Genomic DNA, 15,643 nt, shown 5'->3' with positions numbered 1-15,643 from the left:
TTATTATTTAAATTATTAATACTTTTATTATTTAGTTTATTAATCAGTTTTATTTATAAATTATGGAACATATAAACTTTTAATTATAAAATATTAATCTAGTACAGTGGTACCTCAGGATACGAAATTAATCCATTCCGAAACTGAGATTGTATCATGAAAATGTCGTAAGGTGGATCATCTTTTCCCATACGATTACATATAAAACCAAATAATTTGTTCCAACGCGAAAAACATACTCAAATTAAAGCCAAGTAATACATTAAAAAAAAATAACTGTAGTAAGAAAAACAAATGAAAAATGCGAACTAATGTAACGTCGTATGGTGAGTTTTTGTTCGTATTGTGGAGCAAAAATATGTTCGAATTTCATGTCGTATCCTGAAAATTTCGTATGCTGGGGCGTTCGTAACCTGAGGTACCACTGTATAACATAAATATTATAAGAAAAAGAGATACCTGGTCTGTCTGTCCGTGGACATTCAATTGAATTTTGAATCCAAAAAGAAACTTTTGGATTTCTATGAGGTGCTACAGTACAAGATAACTGATGTTCATTCCAACCACAGTATGGATCCATAGCACTTAAACATTCACTAAAAATAAAAATAGATTTAATATATTTCAAAATTACATTAAGACATATTTCATTTATTATGAGCAATTCAAAATTTACTTTTTTGACTTAAATCTATCACATCGATGAAGTGATATTCTAAATACAGCTTCACTTGTTCCCAAATAAATAGAATTCTGAAATATGAAATTTGCATAAAATTAAATAAAATAAAATTAGTTGTATATACATGTATACATAAAATATAATGTAAATATAATACCGTATCTTTTAATAACTTCATTGTATGTATTTTAAATGATGAGTTAGATGGAAACAAATGAATTTCTTCTATTAAACAGGCAGTTTTTGACAAAGGTGAAAGAGCTAATTTTCTCAAAAGTCCATCAACATTTACAACAAATATAACATGAATTCCATCATCATTTTTAGTAGGGACAACATCTACAACCATGTGACTTAATCTGAAAATCAATTTAAATTTGATAAAATTAAATGAAAATCAAATTTTAAAATAATAATGTATAAATTTTGATAACATTTACCTATCTAATTCAATGTTATATATTGGATAAAATGTACTTGGTTGAACTGCATTATCCATGAGTTGATATTTTTCAGAATCTATCAAAGCTTGCGAATCAACAAATGTTTCACACTGTTAAAATATACAGTACAGTTAAAAAGTCAACTTACAAATTTTTCAAAAAGTATTTTTTGAAAACGTATTTTTAAAAAATAAGAATTTTAATTTAATTATTATTTTCCATAAATTTGTATATCATATGACATACCAGTTTAATTTGAATAAACTACATATTTTCTCTACATATTTGAAGGCAGTTATCATTTCCTTTGCACAAACCATTTGATGTCTGTTATTAATAAAGTATTTAAATATTTAATTATGAAAGTTTGATTTTTACAGCAAATTTATTTGAAATGGCAACTGATATCTTTTTACATACCAGTAATAAGAAAATAAAAAATACTATACAATGTATTGTATATTTTACATATTTTATTGGGCTGCAATTTGAAAAAATTGTAGCCTATTAAATTCCCACTGTCACTGTCTGTCTGCCTGTCTTTCCTTAATCTGAAGAACAGAGCTAGATAGATGAAAGCTGAAACCAGATTTGAAAATCTTAGGGGCAGGAGGCTTGATTAATTATATACAAACTTCTGATGTGAATCAGAAGTTACATTATTTCAATTCAAAAATTTTCCCCTGAAAGGTGTTAAACAGATGACTGGTATGACTTTATTGCTAACAGGAAAAGTATAATGCACAGGGGCAAAATACTATTAATTTGAGGCATATACATTTGAGGTGTAATTTGAGGTTATAGAACATACATTTTAAATTAAATATATTAAAAATATGTCTAAAAATTGCAGTCCGGGATTGTGACGACATCACAATAAATAATTGCTCAATTTTTATTAAAGTTTTGTTTGTAATAAATGTAGTATCTATCTACCATAGTTTATAGTATTTATTAATTTTACATTGTTGCTCTAAATTTTCAGAAATCCATGAATAATATACACAGCTACTCTCCAAGGATGTTACTATTCAAATAAAACCATTACTTTATTTTGCATGACACCCTTGCACAGGATGGCATTTTCAAAATATAATTTATGCAATTGTAAAATAATCATTCATATACTGAAGATAAATCAAAATAATTATGAAAAACATCCAGATATGTGAAACAAATAAAAGAACACACAACATTACTAAGATTCAAAGAAATGAATGCTGATCTTATAGGAAAAAACAAGATAAAAGAAAGTAAAAGGTTTTTGGTTATAAGGTAAAAATCTATTAGAAAGATTCTTACTTTATAACACTTAAATAAAAATGTGTTATAAGATTTAACAGTTTCCTTCTCAAACTATGGAAATAACTTTTGAATAATTTTTTAATATAGAGGGGTTGACAAAATAATTTGAACATTCCATTTACACAGTCATCTTCCTGAAACATCTGTCATCACAAGTACCACTCCTTTTTCCCACATTTGTATAGCTTATAACTATCAATAATTTCATTACTTTATTTACAAAGAATTCTAAATTGCTTTAAAGAATAAAAATATGATAACAGAATGATTATCTGTTCATGTTATGTTAGATAACATGAATAATTTCCATTATTCTGTTATCTAATGGAAATTAGATAACTCAAGTTAATCAATTAGCTAACTTCTGTTATCTAATGGAAATTAGATAACAGAAGTTAGCTAATTGATTAACTTGAGTTAGAAGTCTTGTAGGGGAATAGTTTCACAGCTTTCTCAACTCTTTTTACAAGTTCCACAGACTGCCAAATCATCTCATAATGATTTGACAGAAAAAATGAAAAGCTTTGTTGAATCTCTCCTGTTGTTATTTTTGTTTTCTAGTAATTTTACCCTCAAGAAGCATATTGAAACATCTAAATAGTAAAAATTTTTTACTGTCAGCTGTTACAGGAATTTTTTAGACTGCTGGCAAATCAAGCAACCACAGATCTATCATTAACAATGATCTTTCTCAGAGATGGAAAATTGAAATTTGAATTTATTTTCTAACATAAGAATTCTAATTGTATATGTTCTATACCTTTTTAAAATATTAAATGAGATATTTTAAGCTAAAAATGATCAAACATATGTAAACAATAACATTTCTAAAAACAATTTGGATATAAATAAAAACCCTCTTTGACTGAAGAAAAGAAGACAGAAGTGTGATTTGTGTGCAAGAAGTTTCCATGTGGCCTCTCACAACAACAGAAAAGACATTCATATATCCTCGGTACTTTTGTTCTGTCCTGTCTGCCATTGTTGCTACTTTTCATCCCCTATTTTCAATCTTCCTTTCTTACAGTAAGTTTAGTGTGTAAGGGTTAGTGATAAGAAATTCTTTTTGTAAGAATCATTCTTGTTTATTGTACAGATTAGTATTACCGATCATTGTCATATTTTTGTAATTATCCTATCAATGATCAGGTTTAGGGTGTCTGCTGGAAAAACCAACTAGAATTAGAATCCATTTGAACCTGTATATAATTATATCATGTGTAAATAAATTAAATAAATAAATTTTCTATCATCTACTGTGCATGTTTTTTTTTGTTGGGTGTTTTCCTTAGTTGACTAATGGGAACCCTTTCATGAACATCACAAAACACACAGTGCATGCTTGTGTATTGTCTTAGTTAAGGCTAAGTACCATACCATACATATCCTTGTATGAATGGTATGATAAGTAACTGTGGATGGTTATATCTAAATTAAATATGTCTGGAAATGGAGAGTTGGACAGAGGTCCAGGTAGAGTTGCAGGTTCAAGTCCTGCTCCAAGATGACTCTTTTCTTCCAGAATATTCTAAATTATTTTATAAATATTAATTTAATTTTAATTATTAAATATAAGAGACGATGCCTAATGCCTATCTGTAGTACCAAATTACTCAGAATTTAATTATTAATAGTAGTGGTAAAGTAGCTCAATTCAATTCTGCAATTGTTTGGCTTATTATATGGCAAATTTATACATGCATAAACATCTCAAAGCATCAGGCTTTGAGATGTTTATGCATGTATAAATTTGCTTTCTTGACTTCTTGTATTTTGTATTAGACTGGAAATTAATCTGTATCTTAACTGCTAGTATTTATTAAAAAATTTAATCTTAAATCATTAATAGGTCATGGTTGTAAAATCAGTAGGGAGTATAGTTAAATACTTGATGTCACTCATTAATGTATGAATAGATAATTGATGGTCCAGTAGATCAGTTGTTTGCCACTGGACAGTTGTGTAATGTGAATCAATTTTAACTCATAATCAGAAATTAAAATTTGTATATAATCTGTTCCAACATATAACCCATACCCTTGGGTTATGTAATGGGGCAGATTATTCAAATTCTTTCAAATACAGATAACCAGCAAATTATTTGCCCAATTGAGTCTTCCATTATTTTAGGTCCCAGTATTTTAAGAATTACAGCTACAGTTTAGTTTTTTTTTTTATTAGACCTCATATATTAACTCCAGCACTTATTCAAGAATTAATAATTCATTTATTACATAAATTAAACTAAAAATCATAAAAGGTAAAAAACAAATACTAACATATATAAAATCCTGACTTTTGGTGTATAAAATTCAGTAGTTCCATTAACACAACTGTAGTTGCAAATTTTAAATATTTATGAGATCAGCATTAGTATAAGGCAAAGTTTACACATTGTTTCTTACACTAGATCAATGGTTCCCAACCTTTTTTCATTAGCGTACCCCGTGACGTCATATCTCTAGATTGTATCCCTCATTTAAGAAATTTAGTGAGTACTCGTATTGTTAATTTTACATATTGTAACTTTAAATTAAAGAAAAAAAAGTAAATGAAAAAATGTATAATAAAGTTGTGATTGTTGCAAGGAACATATTTTACCTAATAATTTTTTAATACTATTAGTTTGTGATACATAATATATTATTTTTTCTGCCATAATAACTAACTTTTTTCTGTACCCCTAAACAACCTATCGCATACCACAGGTTGGGAATCGCTGCACTAGATAATATGAACAGAATAAATATACAAACCTAAACAGAATTAATATGTTCAAAATAGATTTAATATACAATGATGATATACTTTTATGTAGAAATTTACCTTGAATTTTATAAACTGTAATTACCTGATATAAATGAATTTTTAAAAATATTAATAATTTTCCTTAATGATCGTATTTAAATATCCTCATTCATCCTCAATTTAAATATCGATGAAATGTATACAACTAGCTCTTTACATTATGCAAATTGTTTGACTGCTTTTAATATTAATGTTAAAAATATACTAATTATAATTATATCATCCAATGTGACTGAAAAAATACAGTACTCACTTGTTTCATTTTCAGATTTCAATAATAAATAATTATGCAAATATTTCTATTATCCACTACAGAATTTTCAAATTAAAAATTTATGAATGAATGATTCATGATTTATTCATGAAACAAATTCATTATCAACTAAAAACAGAAGAATTAGTTTGAGAAAGGCATTAAGCAAATTTCATATTGAACAAAAAATTTTACAAGATTTGGAACACACTCATTTGGAGGAGGTTTTTATTTAAATTAAGCATTTATTTTATTCAAGTATACACAAAAGAATTTTAATGTATGCACTTTAAAGTATGTAAATTATGAAAATTGAAAACAATTAGTAAATACAAAAAGTTAATGGGTAAAAAATTAATGGAAATAGAGAATAAAGACTTTAATCATAATTAAGTGAAATAATAATTAATTTTTAAATTACAATAGATTTCAAGAATAATATTTTAAACTTAATATATCCTATGTAATTTAAGATAAGAACATATGGCAATTGAAATATTAACAGTTTCAAATTGAGGTTTTCAAAAATTTATTATTTTATTGTAAATGAAAGAAACATTTCATTAAAGAATTAAAAAAATATTCAATTGAATACAGTTGATTACTGGTTTAAACTATCTGCTTACACTAATTTTGGTATTTGAAATTATTGAATTTTTTACCTATAATGAAACAATATGACAATGAATTTAATCTTGCTTTCAGACTTACCATAATTAAATATTTGGAAATATTAAATAAAATTTAGTATAAATTCGCCTTCAATACAATACCAAAAACATTGAGCACTTCAATGAGAAAATGTTAAATTGATAATTTAATAGAATTTATTACTTACCTGAAAATGTTTTTGAGCATTAGTTTGTTTTTCCCAAGATGACATAGGATTACTTTGATACTTAAAAGGACCATTAAATGATCTGTGAATTGCTGTCAAATTGTATGAACAAATGGCAGAACCATATATACTGTTTCTATAATATAAAATAAATATAAAATTAATCTATATATATTATATAATGAGTGTTTCCATGATAATTTAACTAATAATATCCCATAATTTTAGATTTTAAACTAAAATGTATAAAAAAAAAAAATTTATATATTCTGATAAGCAATAGATTTAGAATATAATAATAAAATATGTTATGACATCACAATTTTTAATTTGCTAAGTTAAACTGCTCTTTTCAAATTTATAAAGCTAATATTTCTCATAATTATTTTATTTAAAAAAAAAACAAATAGCTTTAAAACAAATATAAAATTTTAAAATTTTACATACATATATTAAAATTTAAGTGTTTTTCTATGTATCAATATAAATAGAAATGACCTTTCTTGACAGTCTATTGAAGCTTACAATGGCTCAGTGTAATTATTAAAAAACATGAACTAAAGCTAAAAAATATTCTTATTCACAATAAAGTTTGAAATATTCCAAAAATAAAAGAGGACATTATTTTAAACAAAATATTTTAACATCATGATCACAAAGTAATCTATATGAAAAATCAATTCTGTTTAAATAAACATTTAGTTTTTTTTCCTGATCTATGTTTTGTAGTTTGTCTCTCTATATTAAGGTGACCAATTGTCCTCCTTTTGTAAGTTCTGTCCACCATCGAAAAGTGTCCTCTTTTTTAGATATTTGAAGACTAATCTGTAAATCTCATATTCGATTGATGCTGAGCTGATGCATTGCATATGATGTGATGTGACATGTTTGTATTTTACATGACAATTCATCAAGGCTTGGTACAGTGCAGTGAGACCGCATGCAAGTGGCTTTGTTTATTTCTTACCAAAACATGACATGGCACATATGAATGCAATAGAGATTATTATAGTGTATTACTGCTGCAATGAATAAAATGTTTCTTTTATTTACGATATTTTTTCCTTCGATTTATTTGTGTCCTCCTTCTCATTGTAAAAAAGTTGGTCACCTTATCTATATTTATTAACCAGTATTTTAAAGAATTTATTTACATTCGAATGTTTTTAACAATTTATAGAAATACTTTTGTTAATAATCATATCACACATAAGTAAGTTGCATCATAATAAAATACAATACCTTATGTTTCTGAAACGATGCATTATTCCTAATTGACATTGATATTTATTATAATCTCCATAATAAAATAGAAACAATGCATTATTCCTAATTGACATTGATATTTATTATATTCTCCATAATAAAATAGAAACAATGCATTATTTCTAATTGACATTGATATTTATTATATTCTCCATAATAAAATAGAAACAATGCAAAAAGTTTAATTTATATACTGCCTAACATAAAATTATTCTGATTTCAATAACTGTTTTTAATTTAACTAAAACTTTTCACTTTATCTCTGAACTGTTTAATTTGTTGAAATTCTGTTTTTTAATTCATACTATCAAAAGTATAAAATGTATCAGACTGTTATTTAAAATTATTAGTTTGTGATTTATATACAGAATTATTTTGTTGCACATTATCACATTTTAAATTTGAACTACCATAATTATTTCCAGTTCCAGTTTTGTAGAAATTTTGTTCCATTTGTTAAAAATATGAGGGAGTTCAAACTGTTTCAAACCAACATGTTTTTTTGTGATTTAAATATTTATCAAAACTAAGTAAATCTCCAAAGATGGAATTTCTTCTTCAAAACAATTATATGTTGATATAACTATAGATTATTTTATACAAAGTATTAAGTATCTTCCTGGAAAGTTTTATGACAGACAAGTAAAGCACTTTTATTTTGTTGTTAATTGTTTGTTTGCAATAATAAATGTTAACATTATCATGCATGTATTTTAGCAATAATTACAACTAACCTTCCGAGAATACAATGCAAATAAACAGAAATCAATTGAAACTTAAAAATGTATATTAATCTATAACATAATTTGATAAAACCACTAAATTATCTCCATGTACTCAATACATATTACATATTGAATTCACTTATCACAACTATATACCATAAAATATTTAATCTATTTTTTTATTATATTCTAAATCATGATTCTTAAAAGATAAAGTTTAGAAAATGTTTTCAAAAAAGCAATGATTATGCAAAAAACATTTAATTAAATAATTCTATAATATCTAGTATAAATAAAAACCAAATTACAAAATTGCAAAGATATTGGAAAGCAATAACACATTAAATTTTGATTTAAACAACATTAAGCTTTCATATAAATTATTTATTCTAAATCATGTTAAAATGCTGCACTCAGAATAAAGAATTTCTTCTTTTTATCTTTCAAGTAGCTGTAATATACTAAGAAATACTTCAAACATTATTATTAATAAGAGTTTTTTTTAAACTGTATTTATACAGGATATTGCAGACATATGTACAAATAGTACATATTTCATACATATACGAAAGTTGCAACATAAATTTTATAAAAATTTAGATCATTTTAATCAAAATAAAAATAATAATTAAATTGTAAATCATTATGAATAATAATGTTAATTATTTATGTTTTAAAAATCTAAAATAGCTTTTATTCAGAATATTTGATTTACATACTCATTTGTTGAAAATGTTGCATAGATCATTTGTTCTTTTTCTAAATAGTAAACACTCTGTATTTCATTGTAATAAAATGGATATTGTCCAGGAATTGAACAATTAAGACGTGCTTTAAGGAATGTGGTCCAATTATCTTTCAAAATAAACTGTCCACCTTGATCATTTTTACATATCCTTGCAATTCTAGAATAAATGGTCTGAAATAAAAATATTTAAAAAGTTTAGAAAAGCTTCAAATATGATTTAAATACTCTAAATGCCAAAAACTACAAATCTAAAATAAATCTTTAGAGTTTATTAATTAATATCATACTGAAGATAAAGCAGACCCATGCCAAGATATACTATTAAACAAATTGTTTTTAGTGCTAAAATATGATTTTTAACACTAAAGACAGTTTATTTTTTGCTTAAGTATCAACTATATCTTCAGCAACAAATAATGATGGCTTTTATTTAGTACAAATTCACATTGAATATTCTTATGGTAAATATGAAAAATTTATTAGTAAGAGATGGTCTTCTAACATATTTTTTCAAATTTATTCAACTAAGTGAAATCTGACAAAATATGAATGAACTAGTAGACTTCAAAATTTATATGAAGACAAAACAGAGGAAATAACAATCTCTTCAGAATAAAACCCTGAAAATTTTTAAACTTTTACATTGTGTTAACAAATTATAATCCTAAATTTGGAAAAAATTTTTGTACGTTTTATATATTTCTGAATACAAGACCCAAATCAACAAATGCTTATATAGTTTCCAAAATGATTGTTTAATATAACCTTAAAATAGTAAGAAATAAAAAAATCAATAAAATGACATTTAGTCTGAAATAAAGTTAAATGAACTTTATTAGATATAACAAAAAGTATTAAAACTTTTCTTTCTAATAAAAGCAATGTTACTAATCAAATTATACTTTTTTAATCATCCAACAGAATAATCTATTTTTCAATATAAGGTTAAAACTTTAAAAGAAAAAAAGATATGCACCAAAAAACAGTTGGTATGTAATTAATGGGTTATGGATACATCTTTCTTATTTGTAACATATATTAAATAAAATATAAAAGTTTATATTGTATCATTTTAGTGAAATATGTTTAACTTTAGGAGAACAAACTTTTGTAACATTCTCAATTGAAGAAATGGAATCAACTTCCTTTCAGTTATGAGAAAATTTCTCCAATTTTACAATTACCTATTTGAAGACCAAATCCAATTCTCTATAAAAAATATATTATTGAAATAATCTCAAAAATAATCCATTTACTAGATTCTCTATCCTCTTGTCAAGATCTTACCAGCATGGAAAAGTCCAGTGGTCACTTTTTTAAAAAATATTTCCACAAGACATTTTATACATTATTCTTGTTATTTTTAATAAATGAAAGTAAAAACTTGATGCCTGCAATAGTTAATACAAAAGTGAATGGATTTAAAAATTTTAATTAATTTATTTTATCTACATTGTTCATGTATACCATAAAATCATGTAAGATTGCAAAATGTGTTATCAATGCAACAGTTCTTCCATATATGCAATGGTCTGGAAGAAAAACCAGGAATAATTAACAAATTTCTCAGTAGAAATTGCAAGTCATTAATAAATTTAAAATTTAATTAATTAATTTTAGAAAAGTCTGAAAAAATAATTTAGAAAAGAATTTGATCTCTCAATAACTTTGAGTACAATATATTCTATGAATGTATGGTATTACTATTTGAATGAGTGAAGACGACATACAAATAATAATACCTGGTAACATGTCTCATATGATCAGATGCTGCTATTATTATAGAATATATACTTGTATCAAGTTCTTTAAATAAAATTGACTCTTTTAGTAGTTCATATAATTAAATTTAAATATTCTTTTAATTTTACTACTTTATCAAAACAATCAATTACTTTTCTAAAATATACAGTATATTTTCTGTAATAAACAGTAAATAATATTTATTTATATTTCTATCTAATTTTATTTAATACTGTTTGTATATACATTACACAATCAATGAATTAGAAATACATCTTTACTATGAAAAACTTTTATGTAATGCATTATCATTATTTAATTATTACTGCTCTTAAATCAAATTCAAAATGGATACATAAATTAATATTCGACTAATAAATTGTATCCTGAACATTAAAAAAATAGGAGGTTTTTCAAGTTTCTTCCTTTTGACTTCAAATTTTTTTCAAGTGTTTTTTTATGACAATAAAAAGTAATATTACTACTGGACTAGTTACATTATTAAAACACTCCAAGATAGACCACCTGTAGTCAAAGCAGCTAAGATATATCTGTTCTGAGGGCTAGGATCAAGTTAGATTGAATCCTTATGAATTTTTCATACATGGTTTGTTACAGCTATACCAATCTTGTCATTTGTAATCATATCCTTTTATGGGCCTGGCCTAACTAATGATGGTTTTGTTAAAAATCTAGCAATGTGAGCTGTGTAACTTTCCCAGCTGTTATGAATTTAAAAAAAAAAAACACTTTTATATTATTAAGAAAAAAGTAAAATCATGTATTGCACCATCTGTTATCAGATTTTGTTATAAAAACTTTTTATATTTTTAATTACTATAAAATGGCAAAAGCTGAATTTTGAGGGTAGTAGTGAGTTACTCTCGAGATACATGATCCCCTCTATCTTCCCACCCTCTCCACCTTTCACTGATCTACACACTGAGACAATCTATAAACTTTGAGACTACGAATTAAATTGATAAAATACATTTATTTAATAAAAATTTGAAATTTAAATTTATACATGAGAGAATAAATTCTATTGGCAAAAGTTGTACAACTGCTCTTAGTTGTTAATAAATTTAGTTATGATTATTTAGAGTTTTGTTCACTAGAAATATATGTTATATTATTGTAATTTCCTATCTACAATCTTCAAATTATGTGTTAAAAACCTTCCAATTTTGATAGTACTGATTATAGGCAGCTGCGTATAATATGCAACAATTTTCCCATATCAAAAATTGGCCCTAAAATCATTTTACTTTTTGTTAAGTCAAGAAGGCTTCTTGACATAGTAAAACATCTTATTTACTTGTCTGGAGGACTCAGAACGCAAAGATGCCGATGAACCAATTCACTTCTATTGGCAAATGGAATATAGTGATATTTACACATTCATCAATCCTTCAATAAACATCTCCAAACCGATCTTTGTTAAAAATATTTTTTTAAGTTTAGCTTAAGATGTTTAGCTTAGATTATCAATAATGATTAAGTGTCTGACCCTGACACCTCTACCAAGAAGAATGAGTCTTCTTGACAAAACTAATCTTCTTCACTGTTGATAAAAAAAAGTTTGTTCTCATTGACGGATACACAAAGTTCTTATAAAGGTGTGATTTAATTTTGATACAAAGATTTATTAAATTATTAGTCTTTGGTTATCCTTTTCATATAAAAGTTTTGTTTATAAAAACCTTATGTTTTATTTATTTTTTAAAATATCTTGCAAAATTATTCAACATAATTCATACAGTTTACATAAATACAAGAATTATTTTTTACCTTTCCACAATTAATAAATTCTACTGCAGTTTCACGGAAGAAAAAGTAAACATAATTTTCAATCTCATAAGATGCAACAAAATGAGGTTCTGTAATAATGAAACATTTTAAATTAATATGTATTATTAGTTTAAATTAAAAAGATTAACACAATATAAAATTTAAAATATACTAATTTTTAAAATATGTAGAGTAAAAAATGAATTTATAATTAATTGTTATTCTAATAATTTTTTAAATCTTAAAGATGATTATTTTGTACTGAATTTTAAATTTACACAAAAACTTTCTTTATTATTCTTATTAATTTACTAGATTCTCTATCCTCTTGTCAAGATCTTACCAGCATGGAAAGGTCCAGTGGTCACTTTTTTAAAAAATATTCCCACAAGACATTTTATACATTATTCTTGTTATTTTTAATAAATGAAAGTAAAAACTTGATGCCTGCAATAGTTAATACAAAAGTGAATGGATTTAAAAATTTTAATTAATTTATTTTATCTACATTGTTCATGTATACCATAAAATCATGTAAGATTGCAAAATGTGTTATCAATGCAACAGTTCTTCCATATATGCAATGGTCTGGAAGAAAAACCAGGAATAATTAACAAATTTCTCAGTAGAAATTGCAAGTCATTAATAAATTTAAAATTTAATTAATTAATTTTAGAAAAGTCTGAAAAAATAATTTAGAAAAGAATTTGATCTCTCAATAACTTTGAGTACAATATATTCTATGAATGTATGGTATTACTATTTGAATGAGTNTCTAGATTGTACCCCTCATTTAAGAAATTTAGTGAGTATCCGTATAGTTAATTTTACATATTGTAACTTTAAATTAAAGAAAAAAAAGTAAATGAAAAAATGTATAATAAAGTTGTGATTGTTGCAAGGAACATATTTTACCTAATAATTTTTTAAATCTTAAAGATGATTATTTTGTACTGAATTTTAAATTTACACAAAAACTTTCTTTATTATTCTTATTATACTGATATGTATAATTGTAAGAATTGATATCTCAGTATCTCAGTACAGAGATTCCAGCAATTAGGCTACCTATTACTATTACTATACCAAATTACCAATGAAATATAATACTCAGATTTCTTTCTTTATATTTCCAATTATATTTCTTTATATTTTTAAAATTAATAACTAAATTGTTATTTCCTATAATAAATAACAATTTAGTTATTAATTTTAAAAATCCAATAGTTTGAAATTTTAAGAAAAAATTTTTATGCATCAAAATCAATTGAAATATATATGTGAGCTTTGTATCACACCTAAATGTATTTACTGATTCACAAAGTTAATTATTTTTATATTACATGATACTGACGTAACACGATATATCAGTATCATTAAGTTTATCACTTCTTTTAGTTTCTTATACTTTTAAAACTCTACCCATTGTCTTCTAAGTCTTTCCTCTCTTTCCATCTTGAAATTTATAATTTGCTTGCTCAACAAAACTGAAATAGTAAGGTCAGTGATAAAGGAAAGAAGTGAAGTGCAATAAACAGACTAGGAGTAAAAAACTGGCATTATAAATGACAAGAAAACTATAAGTTTTTCACTTAGCTACAAAAATCAATAACTAAAATTAATTCTAAAAATTGATATTTTTCCACATGTTTTTCTTCATTAGCTGAATAAACTGTTTAAATCTGTCACGAACAACTGCGGCCCGCAAGATCTTAATAAGCGGTTCCGAACTTTGGCAACGTAATTTTACTTTCCTGTTTTTTGTCTTGTGCCATTCCTTAACATTAAACTGATACTCGTGACCAATAACATTCAAACTAAACTTGACCAGTGTAAAGATGAAGATAAACTGTATATTATTAGTTTGCACATCATTAACATATATTATTTTAGTACTTATTGTACTGGCAGTTATGGAGATGTTGGTACTCATCAGGCTTAAAACTTGCAACTCCGTAAGAAAAATGTAGATTGCAGCCAGAAGCCAAGAAGTTTCCTTGCAGCCTGCAGGCAGAAAAAGTTTCTCCTCACTGGCTTAAATGTTAACTAAGCTTTGTTAGTCTACAGATTCAGTGAACAATTGAAAATATTCATTCTTGCCATTCTGCGTCATTTAAATTAAATTCATTTTTTCCTTTAGCATACAAAAAATATTTACACAGTAGAACCAGGGGTCATTCGAATAATCCAGAAACCCATTTGTTTTTGCATATAACATCAAACACTGTGCATTTAAAGTTTCATTGACAATAAATAATATAATGTAATTACTGTATTTAAATATAAATTAATTTACTCAAAATCGAACGTAACCTACTTATTGACCTAGTTTCGTGGCGCTACAATCGACAGATGGCAGCAATTTATAAGTACTGTACATGGAGAGTTTTCTTTGTATACTATATTCTGTGGTATGTATTGTACAGTACAGTACAATGCTACACGTTCTCTTATAGTTATTTATTTTATTTTTATTTTTCTGATAATAGTTTCGGATAATCGAGTTTCCACTGTATATGCCTATATAATCAAATGAAATACGACTTATATTAAGATAAATATAAATACCATTTAACCATTTTGGATCATACTGAACGGTTCGTAAAATTGGTCCTTTGCCCATAATACGATAAATGGCATGATCTTGAGCAGAAAAATCGACGGCAGAAGCGATATAATAATCTCCTTGAACAGTCATTAACGCAGTGCTATTATGATGAGGACTGTAAGGACATTTCGCGACGCCAGACACCCATTCTATTACGGTATTTAAAGAGTTAATCTGTAAACAAGTAAATTAAACGAATAAAACGTCTCTCCATTTATAACCGAAATTTTATTTATGTATATATATACATATTTATTTATTTATTAAAAGAACTTACATCTCTCCACGAGCATTTCGGTGAAAAAGCATTAGTTCCACACGTGAATATTTTTCCATTATAAGACGTTAAAACTCTAATAAAATTTTTACAATCTTCCTGTAATTAAAAAAAGAGACATGATTTACTTTAATTTCTATACATTAAAAACTTATT

General features: G+C 25.3%; 1 protein-coding gene across 3 annotated transcripts in view; it reads right to left on the bottom strand.

The window, feature by feature from the left end:
- The window catches only part of LOC111625688 (semaphorin-5A-like), a 52,834-nt gene that overhangs the window by 14,924 nt on the left and 22,267 nt on the right, over positions 1-15,643 (bottom strand). For all 3 annotated transcript variants that reach the window (XM_023368917.1, XM_023368902.1, XM_023368910.1), the window contains exons 5-13: positions 15,488-15,586; positions 15,171-15,384; positions 12,603-12,691; positions 9,040-9,239; positions 6,330-6,465; positions 1,123-1,235; positions 840-1,041; positions 677-753; positions 460-596 (exon numbers count right to left, since the gene is read on the bottom strand). In XM_023368917.1, coding sequence (XP_023224685.1) covers positions 460-596; positions 677-753; positions 840-1,041; positions 1,123-1,235; positions 6,330-6,465; positions 9,040-9,239; positions 12,603-12,691; positions 15,171-15,384; positions 15,488-15,586 — 1,267 coding nt within the window. The remainder of the gene's footprint in view (positions 1-459; positions 597-676; positions 754-839; positions 1,042-1,122; positions 1,236-6,329; positions 6,466-9,039; positions 9,240-12,602; positions 12,692-15,170; positions 15,385-15,487; positions 15,587-15,643) is intronic.

Source organism: Centruroides sculpturatus, unplaced genomic scaffold, assembly GCF_000671375.1.
Source record: "Centruroides sculpturatus isolate CEXI.00-Female unplaced genomic scaffold, Cexi_2.0 scaffold99, whole genome shotgun sequence".
Classification (NCBI taxonomy): Eukaryota; Metazoa; Arthropoda; class Arachnida; order Scorpiones; family Buthidae; genus Centruroides; species Centruroides sculpturatus.
This window is presented reverse-complemented; position numbering and strand designations above follow the sequence as displayed.